The sequence below is a fragment of the Chiloscyllium punctatum genome, chromosome 52, assembly GCF_047496795.1.
Source record: "Chiloscyllium punctatum isolate Juve2018m chromosome 52, sChiPun1.3, whole genome shotgun sequence".
NCBI lineage: Eukaryota > Metazoa > Chordata > Chondrichthyes > Orectolobiformes > Hemiscylliidae > Chiloscyllium > Chiloscyllium punctatum.
In genome coordinates this window covers 18,818,769-18,832,783 of record NC_092790.1, presented here as the reverse complement: position 1 = coordinate 18,832,783, position 14,015 = coordinate 18,818,769, and the positions used below count along the sequence as shown (strand labels likewise).

Genomic DNA, 14,015 nt, shown 5'->3' with positions numbered 1-14,015 from the left:
AGCTATGTGAATGTGTGAGCGCACTCATCAATCTGTACCTGTCAAATTCTGCTCAGTGCATTTGTTTTGTGTCATGGATTGTATAATAGAAAATTAAAGGATTTTCTAACTCCTATAGTGCAGAGTCGAACTGGGAGGAATGATACCATGAGCTGTTCTTCAGGATGTCATCAGTTTTTCATCAGCATAGCTACATACTTTTGTGAATAATGCTGAGAAATAGATAGGTGTTACATTCCTTTGGAAGTGTCTCAAGGAAAGGGAAATTAACAAATAAATAGTATTGTAGCCGACTGACCACAATGTTCCTGCTACAGGAAGGAGAATTGGTTAGTTCACTTCATTATTCTATTGTGAATATTACATAATCCTGCTCTGTGGTGTGACGGTGCAAGCCATTATCAGTTCTCTCCTGATGTTCTATGGTGGCGATGAGGAAAGTGAAAGACTTGTATTTTTGTCATACAGTGGAAAAGATTTAAACCATTCAGGCAAATTTATTGAACATGGTTGAACTCTTGCTGCAAAAAGAATGAGAATTTTCAAATTACAAAATTTGGCTAAATTCCTTTGTTGAATTAAAGGGTAATTGTTTGATTATATTGTTAAATTGACAATATGACACTATTTTCTTGCTTTTTTGTAATATTTCATAGGGTGGGATATTTGGGATTCTTTGCAGAAGATTCAAGTGAATTTGGAATTTGGAAATAAATTAATACTGGGCAGAGTGAAAATTTAATTTCTATCCCTGCAAGGTGAATATGTTGAGAATGATGTTGAGATCAAGGTGGGGTTGGCAGCTCCTCTGCTGCCATGACACCCTTATTGAAATGGAATGCTGCCTGAATGGGATTTAGTTGCTTGTTTTTGTGTAAACATTTTGTATATATTCATTTCTGTTTCCTACAGTGTAAATGTATGTACATCACTGTTAGTCTCTGTATCTTGTGTGTTGATATGGTGGTTCAATCTGAATTTGTACCATTGTATATGTGTGAGTGTTCTCAGTAATGATTCACTACTTGTCACATGATGTCATTGTTTATCCGGTTTGTGACATTTAAAATGCCCTTTTAAAATGTAAACTTGATTTAGTACACCATTTGCCTACTTTAAACAATCAGTCAGCTACAAACATGCTGTGGATGTTCATGGCCTGTGAATCATATTAATTGAAACCGGGAAGATGTCGATGAAGAATGTAGAGGAAAAAAAGAAACTGGTCTTTCCGCAGTTGAGTCTGACTGTTTGTTTGTTTGGATATATCTCTGGAAATTGAGCTCAAACTAAGTCTGATCTGATCTGCTCTGTGCCTGTGGAAAGGATGTTCTCTGCTTTGACATACCTGTTTGTTAGAAGCAGCTGGTCACACTTGACTTTGCACTGATGAAATATGACATTGTTTTCGTCATTCAAATATTTGCTTGGCAGAAGACAGAAGATTTTTCAGCTGTAAATCAACATAAGCCAAGTTAGGCAAGATTAAACTGATCAGTGTGGCAGTCAGTTAATAATCAAAAGGGTATTTTCAAACCTAGCAATTCAAACAGAACCAAGTTTCGATTCCACTCTTTCCGTGAGGTGCTCCTGGTCTCCGGTTCTTTTATTTGCAACTTTGTGACAATTGGGTGAGATCCAGAACTAATATCTGTTCACCTCCATGAACGGGAATTCCTGAAGCAGCTGCCATGCATTAATAGCAAGCTGCCAATACACGAAATGTTGAAGGAAAGAACAAGGGACTCAATGTCTAATGCTTTACTCGAAACTTCAAATCTGTTCACTCTAATACGTGTCCTTTATAGGATTGTCACAAAATTGTGGTCTGCGCTTCCATTATTCACCGCCCAATATCAACAAACAGCATAAAACAGAAGCCAAACAGAATTCCCATCAGTGTTTAGGGGATTAAAAACCACCAGAATGTCCCACAGCAGCTTCCTCCCTCAGCAGGCCCGCAAACAGCCCGAGAAAGGCCTCTCTCTTCACCCCAGCCCGCTCACTCCAAGTTCCGGGACCAGCTCCTGCTCCGCTCGGCCTCTTACAAACAGCCCCCGGTTCTCCCTGAACTCACCCCGAATCAATCCCGGTCTGGAGCCCCCTCTGTGTCCCAGGCTCACATCCCGATGTGCTGCTGGAAGGAGCCTGCTGTTCCCTCGCTTCCCTGGGCGCTGATCTCTCCATTGCGGTCTGTTTCAAACAAACTCTTTGCACACACTCAATAAATGCTCCTCAATGGCAGCGCTGGGGGAGGGCCTCACGCATGCGCTCCTCTCGTCAGGAACAGTCAGTTTTGGGGAAGGGGCAGCATCGCGCATGCGATGCTTCAGGTTGCCAGAATAAATCATTCACAATAAACCGACAGTGACAGCAGCAGTGCTAACCCCAGACACAGTATCAGGGATCAGGGTCAAAGAACAAATATTACTTCCAAAAAAAGGAGAGACTAAATGAGCTTGGATTGTTTTTTTTCTCTGGAGCAGAGATGACTGAGGTGGTGGCACATGATTGTGGTGTGAAAGATTATGAGGCTAATGGACAGGGTGAATGTAGAGAAGCTGTTTCCCTTGTTTGAGCGATCAATCACAAGTAGTGATTGGGTTAGGATATGGTAAAGGATAAGGATTCTCAGTATGGTGTAGGGTAAGGGGTAAATATATTGATGGAAAGTCCCTTTCACACAGCAAGTGGTGGAAATCTGGAAGATACTGCCTGGGAAGGCAATGGAGCCCAGAAACCTTAACCTGGAAAAAGTATTTGCATGAGCACTTGAAATGTCATACCATTTAAGTATATGGGACAAGTGCAGGAAATTTGCAAACCTTCAGTGGTAGCTATTGTGGGTGCAGACACGATGCCTGAAGGGCTTTTCTGTGCTGTATGAGTACATGCATGTCAGCTTTTGCTCTGTGTTTCTCACGGAGCAGTTATTAATTTGTACCTGACAGTCTTTGGTTTCTGGCTATGTAATTGCATTTATCATATGCCACCTGTCAAGTTTTTGCTGTGTATGTATAAGAGTCCAGTTAACAACCTGTAACTTTCAGGTTGTAAAGTCATACAGCCTTTGATCCAACTAGTGCACACTGACCAGATAACCTAAACTAACCAAATCTCATTTGTTGTATGGAGTCATAGAGATATATAGCATAGAAACAGACCCTTCAGTCCAACCATGCCGACCAGATATCGCAACCCAATCTAGTCCCACCTGCCAGAACCTTCCTATTCATATACCCATCCAAATGCCTTTTAAACATTGCAAATGTACCAGCCTCCACCACTTCCTCTGGCAGCTCATTCCATACCCATACCCCCCTCTGTGTGAAAAAGTTGCCCCTTAAGTCTCTTTTATATCTTTTCCCTCTCTCCCGAAACTTATGCCCTCAAGTTCTGGACGCCCCCACCCCAGGGAAAGGACTTTGCCTATTTACCATATCCATGTCCCTCATAATTTTGTAAACCTCTATAAAGTCACCACTCAGCCTCCGACGCTCCAGGGAAAACAGCCCCAGCCTGTTCAGCCTCTCCCTATAGCTCAAATCCGCCAACCCTGAACCCTTTCAAGTTTCACAACATTTTTCTGATAGGACGGAGACCAGAATTGCATGCAATATTCCAACAGTGGCCGAAACAATGTCCTGTACAGGCGCAACATGACCTCCTAAATCCTGTTTTCAATACTCTGAACAATAGAAGAAAGCATACTAAATGCCTTCTTCACTATCCTATCTACCTGTGACTCCACTTACAAGAAGCTATGAACCTGCACTCCAAGGTTTCTTTATTCAGCAACACTCCCTAGGACCTTACCATTAATTGTATAAGTCCTGCTAAGATTTGCTTTCCCAAAATGCAGCACCTCGCATTTATGCGAATTAAACTCCATCTGCCACTCCTAAGCCCATTGGCCCATCTGGTCAAGATCCTGTTTTAATCTGAGGTGACCCTCTTCACTGTCCATTACACCTCCAATTTTGGTGTCATCTGCAAAATTACTAAATGTACCTCTTATGCTCGCATCTGAATCATTTATGTAAATGACAAAACATAGAGGGCCCTGCACCGAACCTTGTGGCAATCCACTGGTCACAGGCCTCCAGTCTGAAAAACAACCTTCCACCACCACCCTCTGTCTTCTAGCTTTGAGCCACATCGACAGTAGGCAAACAGTTGAAGAGATTCTGAGAGACTGGATTTACATATTTTTGAAAGGCCAGGATTGATTATGGGGAGTCAACGTAGCTTTCTACGTGGGAAGTCATGTATCTCTGACTCGACTGAGTTTTTTTGAATTGGTGAAGAAGAGGACTGATGAGGGAAAAGTGGTGGATGTGATCTATATGGCCTTCAAGTAAGGCATTTGACACGGTTCCCCATTGGAAATTGGTTAGCAAGATTAGATCACATGGAGTACAGGGAGAACCAACCATTTGGATACAGAACTTGTTCGAAGGTAGGAGACAGAGAGTGGTGGTGGGGGGATGCTTTTCAGACTGGAGGCCTGTGACAAGTGATGTGCTGCAAGGATCAATGCTGGGTCCACTGCTTTTCATCATTTATATAAACCATTTTAGTTAAAAGATGACAGAACACCAGGTTATAGCCCAACAGGTTATTTGGACATACAAACTTTCGGAGTGCTGTCCCTCTGTCAGATGTCTATGTTCTGAAAGCTTGTACTTCCAAAGAAACTGGTTGGACTATATCCTGGTGGTGTGTGATTTTTAACTTTGCACATCCCAGTCCAACACCCACACCTCCACATTATCATGAATCATTTGGTTGTGAAGTTGCACGTATTGTTAGTAAGTTTGCACATTACACAAAAATTGGACGTGTTGTGTACAGCAAAGAAGGCTACTCAGAATACAGCAGGCTCTTGATCAGATGGGCCATTGGACCAGGAGTGGCATATTGAGTTCAATTTAAATCAGTATGAGCTGCTGCAATTTGGAAAGGCAAATCAGGGCAGGACTTACACACTTAATAGTAAGGTCCTGTGGAGTGTTGCTGAACAAAGAGACCTTGGAATGCAGGTTCATTGTTCCTTGAAAGTGGAGTTATAGTTAGATAGGATAGCAAGGAAGGCAGTTGATATTTTCTCTTTACTGTTCAGAGCTTTGAGTATGTGACTACAGAGAATATGGTTCAGAACATGGTTTATGCCATTTTTGGAATATTATTTGCAATTCTGGTCTATCTCCTATAGAAAGGATGTTGTGAAACTTGAAACGGCTATTCAAGATAGTTTTTGGTCAAACGAAAAGGCCTACAACTTGGGAAGAAATTTAGCAAAAGACGTGAAGGCTGCAAACATCCAAATTCAGCAAATGACAGCAAAAAGGGTTTTGATTAACAAAGAGCAAATGAAGAAAACCGTAACTTTGTGGAAGCCATTAAAGAAAAAAATATGTTGAAGCACTAATAAATGTGTAAGGAGAGAAATGGGTTGGTAAAGAGGACCATGTGTTACTTACAACAGAAAAGAGGGGAGTTCAAAATGGGGAACAAAAACATCTTCAAAAATCACTAACATACTGTTGTTCTCTGTTCAGAGATGTTCACACAACTAACACAGTAGTAATGTTGGGAGTTTAGTGAGAGGGAAAAACTGAACCAAATCAGTATTATTTGGGAAATGATGTTGGGAGAGTGGGTAGGATTGAAGGTTGTGAAACACCAGGTCTTATCATCTACCTCCCAGAGTATTTAATGTAGTGGACTGAGTAATAGTGGATGCAGTGGTGGTCATGTTCCAAGATTCCATAAACTCTGCAATAATTTACTCATATTGGGGGTTAGCTAGTGTAAGCAATCCAATGGAAAAGGCAGGTAGGCATAAAAGTGGGAACTATAGACCAGTCAGCCTGCAGGGAAATATCAAAATGAAAGCTTCAATTGCGAAGCATTTGATACAATAGTATTCAGGATTTGCTGGAGTCAGCATGAACATGAAGGGCCTGTTCCAGTGCACACTGTTCTGTCTTCTAAGCTTGTCAAACCCACTGGCCATCCTTGAGGGTGTAAACAGTAGAGTTGATGAGAGTGTAACAGTTACTGAGGAGAAGAACTGTAACTAACTCCCTGGACACCGCAGCAAAGGCTGAAAGGAGGAGACATTCTATCCTTCCACACTTTCTGGCGTGTGACTGTGTGTGAATGTGAATATTGTGTCAGTGAGACTGTAGTCAAACAGCGGACGGTAGGTCTGACGTAACTGTGTTTGTGTGTCCGCTAACATTATGATATTTCCAAGTCTCTCTTATGTAACTCAAAAATATTTACAATTCAAATTATTTTCCTGCTCCCCTTCTAAACCCCAAAGGTAGATTTGAAGGCAATATATTTGTTAATTTCAAGATTTCGGTCTAAAAGTAGCGACAATGTCACCGTTCAGCTCAGAGAGCGCCATCAGTGCAGCAGCAAAATGCGTTAAACTCGACAACGGAGCCATCAATTCGAGTGAAAACTTTTCAGCCGCAAAGCTTCCAGTGTCAGGGTGAGGAGCGATCGACCCTGGCTCTCTGGAGATGCGGAATTTTAGAGGAATCGAAGAGTTTAGGCCGTTAGAGAAACACAGTGAGGCAGCAGGAGCAGGGAGCTGACGGCAGGTTGTCCCTGCGCCGTCCGCTCGCTGCCTTGAAGTTGCTCAGTGCCGCCGCCAGCAGCTTCATTGCTGACCCAGTTCAGACTGACTCAGAGAGAGATTCAGCGCAGAGTTCTCAACATGAGCGACAGTGCAGCCGCCGAAACGGCTCCTCCAGCCTCCGCTCCCACCAAAGTCAAGACTTCCAAGAAGAAGGCGGCGGCTCCCAAGAAAAAAACACCCGGTCCCGGGTTGGGAGAGCTGATTCTGAAGGTTGTCGGGGATATCAAGGATCGCAAAGGAACGTCTCTGTCCGCTATAAAGAAGGCGCTGGAGAGAAGCGGGATCGATGTGGGAAAGCGAAATGCACAGATCAAGATGAGTATCAGGAGGTGCCTGGCGAACGGCTCCCTTGTTCTGGTCAAGGGTCAGGGCGTCTCCGGCTCCTTCAAACTCCCAAAGAATCCAGTCAAGGCAAAAGCGGGAAAGAAGGCGGGAACATCAGCGGCCTCCAAGAAACCGGCCGTGAAGAAATCACCGGCCAAGAAAGCGAAGAAATCCCCAGCCAAGAAAGCGACAGTCAAGAAATCCCAGGCCAAGAAAGTGATAGCCAAGAAATCCCCGGCCAAGAAAGCGAGCGGCAAGAAGACGGCACCGCCAAAGAAAGCGGTGAGCAAAGCAGCGCCAAAGAAACGGACTCCCGTGAAGAAGGTGAAAAAGGCCAAGGGCCCTAAAGCCCCCAAACCCCTCAGCAAACCGGCTAAAGGCAAGGCCAAGCCCAAAGCGAAAGTGACCAAGACAGCAGCAAAGAAATGAACCAGTCGGTGTAACATATAACCATCTGAACCCAAAGGCTCTTATCAGAGCCACCCACATCTCTCAGGAAAGAGCTGAGCCCGGATCCAATGTTCCCCGTCCCGGCGCCGCGCGCAGACCTACCTTAGATATTAATTGATCTGAATAAATCAAATACACACTCAGGCGTGGTTTACGAGAGCGCAGACCTGTGAATGGGGAAGGCATCAAATAGGGAGGGGCGGGTTTATTGATCTCCATCTGGTTATTTCACTTCGCGACTTATAACCCTACCGAGTCACGAATGTGACATATTGTAGTATTTGTATTTCATTGACCCGTTCAGGAATTTTGTTCAGTTTTGATTCTGGGACGCTGCGTATGCTTTCATGGCGCGTTCCTTCCATCTGCCTGTTACAGACAGTTCAGGCAGCAATTTCACGTTGTGTTCGGCCTAGTTACAATCTGAGGGTAATAAAAAAAAACAGATAAAGTGAGATTCTGTCCTTTTATCGGTGTACACTGCATTTGCTTTTAAGCTGTTTAAATTGGAGGGGTTGTTTAGATTGATTCAAGTTCGGTTGTTCAGTTGGTCTGGGCTATTTTAAACCCAAATTAGGCAGGGGAGTATTAATTCCGGATGAAATCTCATCTCTCCTCATTGTCTCCCTTAGTGTTCCCACCAGCCGTAACTATATGATTATTTCTGGGAAAAAATGGCGCCAAATCATTAACTTTTTTTTAGATTAGATTAGATTACTTACAGTGTGGAAACGGGCCTTTCGGCCCAACAAGTCCACACCGACCCGCCGAAGCTCAACCCACCCAGACCCATTCCCCTACATTTATCACTTCACCTCACAGGAGAAAGTGAGGACTGCAGATCAGAGCTGGAAAAGCGCAGCAGGTCAGGCAGCATCCAAGGAGCAGGAGAATCGACGTTTCGGGCATAAACCTGAAGAAGCCTAAGTAATTATTTAAAACCTAGTTAGCTGTCAGCGTAGAGAGGAGGTGGGATCATTGCCTGATCTGTCTGTAACAGGCAGGAGGAAAGGCGGGGTTTACAATAGCCCACACCAACCGAACTTGAATCAATCTAAACTGAACCAGAATCAAAACTGAACAAAATTCCTGAACGGGTCAGTGAAATACAAATACTACAATATGTCACATTCGTAGGGTTATAAGTCGCGAAGTGAAATAACCAGATGGAGATCAATAAACCCGCCCCTCCCTATTTGATGCCTTCCCCATTCACAGGTCTGCGCTCTCGTAAACCATGGCATGACTGTTTATTTGATTTATTCAGATCGATTAATGACTGAGGTAGGTCTGCGCGCGGCGCCGGGACGGGGAACATTGGATCCGGGCTCAGCTTTTATCTGAGAGATGTGGGTGGCTCTGACAAGAGCCTTTGGGTTCAGATGGTTATATGTTACACCGACTGTTCATTTCTTTGCTGCTGTCTTGGTCACTTTCGCTTTGGGCTTGGCCTTGCCTTTTGCCGGTTTGCCGAGGGGTTTGGGGGCCTTGGTCTTTATCAGCTTCTTCACGAGAGTCCGTTTCTTTGGCGCTGCTTTGCTCACCGCTTTCTTTGGCGGTGCCGTCTTCTTGCCGCTCGCTTTCTTGGCTGGGGATTTCTTGACTGTCGCTTTCTTGGCCTGGGATTTCTTCACGGCTGGTTTCTTGGCGGTCGCCTTCTTTCCCGCTTTTGCCTTGACTGGATTCTTTGGGAGTTTGAAGGAGCCGGAGACGCCCTGACCCTTGACCAGAACAAGGGAGCCGTTCGCCAGGCACCTCCTGATACTCATCTTGATCTGTGTCTTTCGCTTTCCCACATCGATCCCGCTTCTCTCCAGCCCCTTCTTTATAGCGGACAGAGACGCCCCTTTGCGATCCTTGATATCCCCGACAACCTTCAGAATCATTTCTCTCAATCCGGGACCGGGTGTTTTTGTCCTGGGAGCCGCCGCCTTCTTCTTGGGAGTCTTGACTTTGGTGGGAGCGGAGGCTGGAGGAGCCGTTTCGGCGGCTGCACTGTCGCTCATGTTGAGAACTCTGCGCTGAATCTCTCTCTGGGTCAGTCTGAACTGGGTCAGCAATGAAGCTGCTGGCGGCGGCACTGAGCAACCTCAAGGCAGCGAGCGGACGGCGCAGGGACAGTCTGCCGTCAGCTCCCTGCTCCTGCTGCCTCTCTGTGTTTCTCTAACAGCCTAAACTCTCCGATTCCTCTGAAATTCCGCATCACCAGAGACCCAGGCTCGATCGCTCCTCACCCTGACAGGGGAAGCTTTACGGCTGAGAAGCTTTCAATCGAATTGACGGCTCCGTTGTCGAGTTTAACGCATTTTGCTGCTGCACTGATGGCGCTCTCTGAGCTGAACGGTGACATTGTCGCTACTTTTAGACTAACAAATATATTTTCTTCAAATCTACCTTTGGGGTTTAGAAGGGGAGCAGGGAGATAATTTGAATTGTGAATATTTTTGAGTTACATAAGAGAGACTTGGAAATATCATAATGTTAGCGGACAAAAACACAGTTACACAGTTACGTCAGACCTACCGTCCGCTGTTTGCCTACAGTCTCACTGACACAATATTCACATTCACACACAGTCACAAGCCAGAAAGTGTGGCAGGATAGAATTTCTCCTCCTTTCAGCCTTTGCTGCGGTGTCCAGGGAGTTAGTTGCAGTTCTTCTCCTCAGTAACTGTTACACTCTCATTAGCTCTACTGTTTACACCCTCAAGATAGCCAGTCGGTTTGTCAAGCTTAAGAAGACAGAACAGTGTGCACTGGAACAAGCCCTTCATGTTCATGCTGACTCCAGCAAATCCTGAATATTGTTTTGTCAAATGCTTCACAATTGAAGCTTTCATTTTGATATTTCCCTGCAGGTTGACTGGTCTATAGTTCCCAATTTTATGCCTACATGTCTTTTCCATTGGATTGCTTACACTAGCTAACCCCCAATATGAGTAAATTATTGCAGAGTTTATGGAATCTTGGAACATGACCACCACTGCATCCACTATTACTCAGTCCACTACATTAAATACTCTGGGAGGTAGATGATAAGACCTGGTGTTTCACAACCTTCAATCCTACCCACTCTCCCAACATCATTTCCCAGATAATACTGATTTGGTTCAGTTTTTCCCTCTCACTAAACTTCCAACATTACTACTGTGGTTAGTTGTGTGAACATCTCTGAACAGAGAACAACAGTATGTTAGTGATTTTTGAAAATGTTTTTGTTCCCCATTTTGAACTCCCCTCTTTTCTGTTGTAAGTAACACATGGTCCTCTTTACCAACCCATTTCTCTCCTTACACATTTATTAGTGCTTCAACATATTTTTTTCTTTAATGGCTTCCACAAAGTTATGGTTTTCTTCATTTGCTCTTTGTTAATCAAATCCCTTTTTGCTGTCATTTGCTGAATTTGGATGTTTGCAGCCTTCACGTCTTTTGCTAAATTTCTTCCCAAGTTGTAGGCCTTTTCATTTGACCAAAAACTATCTTGAATAGCCGTTTCAAGTTTAACAACATCCTTTCTATAGGAGATAGACCAGAATTGCACATAGTTTATGCCATTTTTGGAATATTATGTTCTATACACCCACAACATATTCTCTGAAGTCACATACTCAAAGCTCTGAACAGTAAAGAGAAAATATCAAATGCCTTCCTTGCTATCCTATCTAACTATAACTCCACTTTCAAGGAACAATGAACCTGCATTCCAAGGTCTCTTTGTTCAGCAACACTCCACAGGACCTTACTATTAAGTGTGTAAGTCCTGCCCTGATTTGCCTTTCCAAATTGCAGCAGCTCATACTGATTTAAATTGAACTCAATATGCCACTCCTGGGTCCAATGGCCCATCTGATCAAGAGCCTGCTGTATTCTGAGTAGCCTTCTTTGCTGTACACTACACGTCCAATTTTTGTGTAATGTGCAAACTTACTAACAATATGTGCAGCTTCACAACCAAATGATTCATGATAATGTGGAGGTGTGGGTGTTGGACTGGGATGTGCAAAGTTAAAAATCACACACCACCGGGTTATAGTCCAACCAGTTTCTTTGGAAGTACAAGCTTTCAGAACATAGACACCTGACGGAGGGACAGCACTCCGAACGTTTGTATGTCCAAATAACCTGTTGGGCTATAACCTGGTGTTCTGTCATCTTTTAACTAAAATGGTTTATATAAATGATGAAAAGCAGTGGACCCAGCATTGATCCTTGCAGCACATCACTTGTCACAGGCCTCCAGTCTGAAAAGCATCCCACCACCACCACTCTCTGTCTCCTACCTTCGAACAAGTTCTGTATCCAAATGGTTGGTTCTCCCTGTACTCCATGTGATCTAATCTTGCTAACCAATTTCCAATGGGGAACCCTGTCAAATGCCTTACTTGAAGGCCATATAGATCACATCCACCACTTTTCCCTCTTCTTCACCAATTCAAAAAAACTCAGTCGAGTCAGAGATACATGACTTCCCACGTAGAAAGCTACGTTGACTCCCCATAATCAATCCTGGCCTTTCAAAAATATGTAAATCCAGTCTCTCAGAATCTCTTCAACTGTTTGCCTACTGTCGATGTGGCTCAAAGGTGGTAGTGGAGGGTTGTTTTTCAGACTGGAGGCCTGTGACCAGTGGAGTGCCACAAGGTGCTGGGTCCTCTACTTTTTGTCATTTACATAAATGATTCGGATGTGAGTGTAAGTTTGCAGATGACACCAAAATTGGAGGTGTAATGGACAGCGAAGAGGGTTACCTCAGATTACAACTGGGTCTTGACCAGATGGGCCAATGGGCAGAGAAGTGGCAAATTAATTCAGATAAATGCGAGGTGCTGCGTTTTGGGAAAGCAAATCTTAGCAGGACTTATACACTTAATGGCAAGGTCCTAGGGACCTACGGGGCAACTTTTGCACGCAAGGGTGGTACATGTATGGAATGAGCAACCAGAGGAAGTGGTGGAGGCTGGTACAATTGCAACATTTAAGAGGCATTTGGATAGGTATATGAATAGGAAGGGTTTGGAGGGATATGGGCCGGGCGCTGGCAAGTGGGACTAGATTTAGTTGGGATATCTGGTCAGCATAGACGGGTTGGACCGAAAGGTTTGTTTCCATGCTGCACATCTCTATGACGTTCACTGTTCAATAGTTCCCTGGCTTTTCTTTACCATCTTTCTTAAATAGTGGCACCATGTTAGCCAACCTCCAGTCTTTTTGCACTTCACCTGTGACTATTGATGATACAAATACCTCAGCAATCACTTCACTAGCTTAGGTACACCTGATCGGGTGTGCTTTATCCACCTTTTCCGTTTAAAAACATCCAGCAGCACCTCCTCTGTATTATGGACATTTTTCAAGCTGTCACCATCTGTTTCCCCACATTCTCTCTCTTCCAGTTCCTTCTCCTCAGCAAGCACTTGCTTGGTATCTCCCACATTTCCTGTTGTTCCACATATAGGCTGCCTTGCTAATCTTTTCTGGGCCCTATTCTTTCCCTGGTTACCCTTTTGACCTTCATGTATTTCTAAAATCTATTTGAATTTTCCTTAACACTATTTGCCAAAGCTATGTCATGTCCATTTTTTGCCCTCTTGATTTCCTTCTTAAGTAGATCCCTACTGCCTTTATACTCTTTGAAGGATTCGCTCAACCTCTGCTGTACTTAACTAAAATATGCTTCCTTCTTATTTGGACCAAAACCTCAACTTCTTTTCTCAGCCAGCATTTCCTACACCTACCAGTCATGCCTTTCACCCTAACAGGAACATACTGTCTCTGGATCCTTGTTTTCTCATTTTTGAAGGCTTCCCATTTTCCAGCCATCCCTTTGCCTGTGAACATCTGCCCTCAGTCAACTTTTGAAAGTTCTTGCATAATACTCTCAAAATTGGCCTCCCTCCAAATTAGAAATTTAACTTTTAGATCTCGACTATGCTTTTCCATCACAGTTTTAAAACTATTAAAATTATGGTCGCTGGCCCCAAAGTGCTTCCCCACTGAAGCATCATTATATCTCAAGAGTAGATCAAGTTTTGCACCTTGTCTAGAAGGTACATTCACATACTGAATCAGAAAATGTTCTTGTACACACTTAAGAAATTCCTCTCTGTCTAAACTATTAATAATATGGCAGCCCTAATGTTTGGAATGTTACAATCCCTCACCATAGTCACATCATTATTCCTGCAGATGTAAGATCTCCTGACAAATTTGTCTCTCAATTTCCTGCTTACTGTTGGGGCATCTACAGTCCAATCCTAATAAGGTGATCAAACCCTTTCTTATTTCTCAGTTCCACCCAAATAACTTCCATGGATATAAGCCCAGGAATATCATCCCTAAGTAAAGGTGTGACCTTATCTCTTACCAAACATGTCACTCCCCATTTTCTCTTGCTGACCCCTCCCCCCATCCTTCCTGTAACATTTGATTCCTGGAACATTAAGCTGCCAGTTGTGTCATCCCCGAACCATGTCTCTGTAATCGCTATGCTATCCCAATTCCAATCCCATTTTCCTCACCATGTCCTGAGTTCATCGTCCTTCCCTGTTTGGCCTCTTGCATTGAAATAAATGCAAGTTAAGTAA

General features: G+C 43.8%; 1 protein-coding gene across 1 annotated transcript; it reads left to right on the top strand.

The window, feature by feature from the left end:
* The first annotated feature begins 6,692 nt into the window (after window positions 1-6,692).
* On the top strand, window positions 6,693-7,572 carry LOC140470816 (histone H1-like). The gene has a single exon (XM_072566803.1). The coding sequence runs from the start codon at window positions 6,734-6,736 to the stop codon at window positions 7,406-7,408; it is 675 nt and encodes a 224-aa protein (XP_072422904.1). The 5' UTR covers window positions 6,693-6,733; the 3' UTR covers window positions 7,409-7,572.
* The last annotated feature ends 6,443 nt before the right edge of the window (window positions 7,573-14,015 follow it).

Coding starts and splice junctions, on each gene's coding strand:
- LOC140470816 (XM_072566803.1), top strand. CDS start 6,734: ATGAGCGACAGTGCAGCCGCCGAAACGGCTCCTCCAGCCTCCGCTCCC.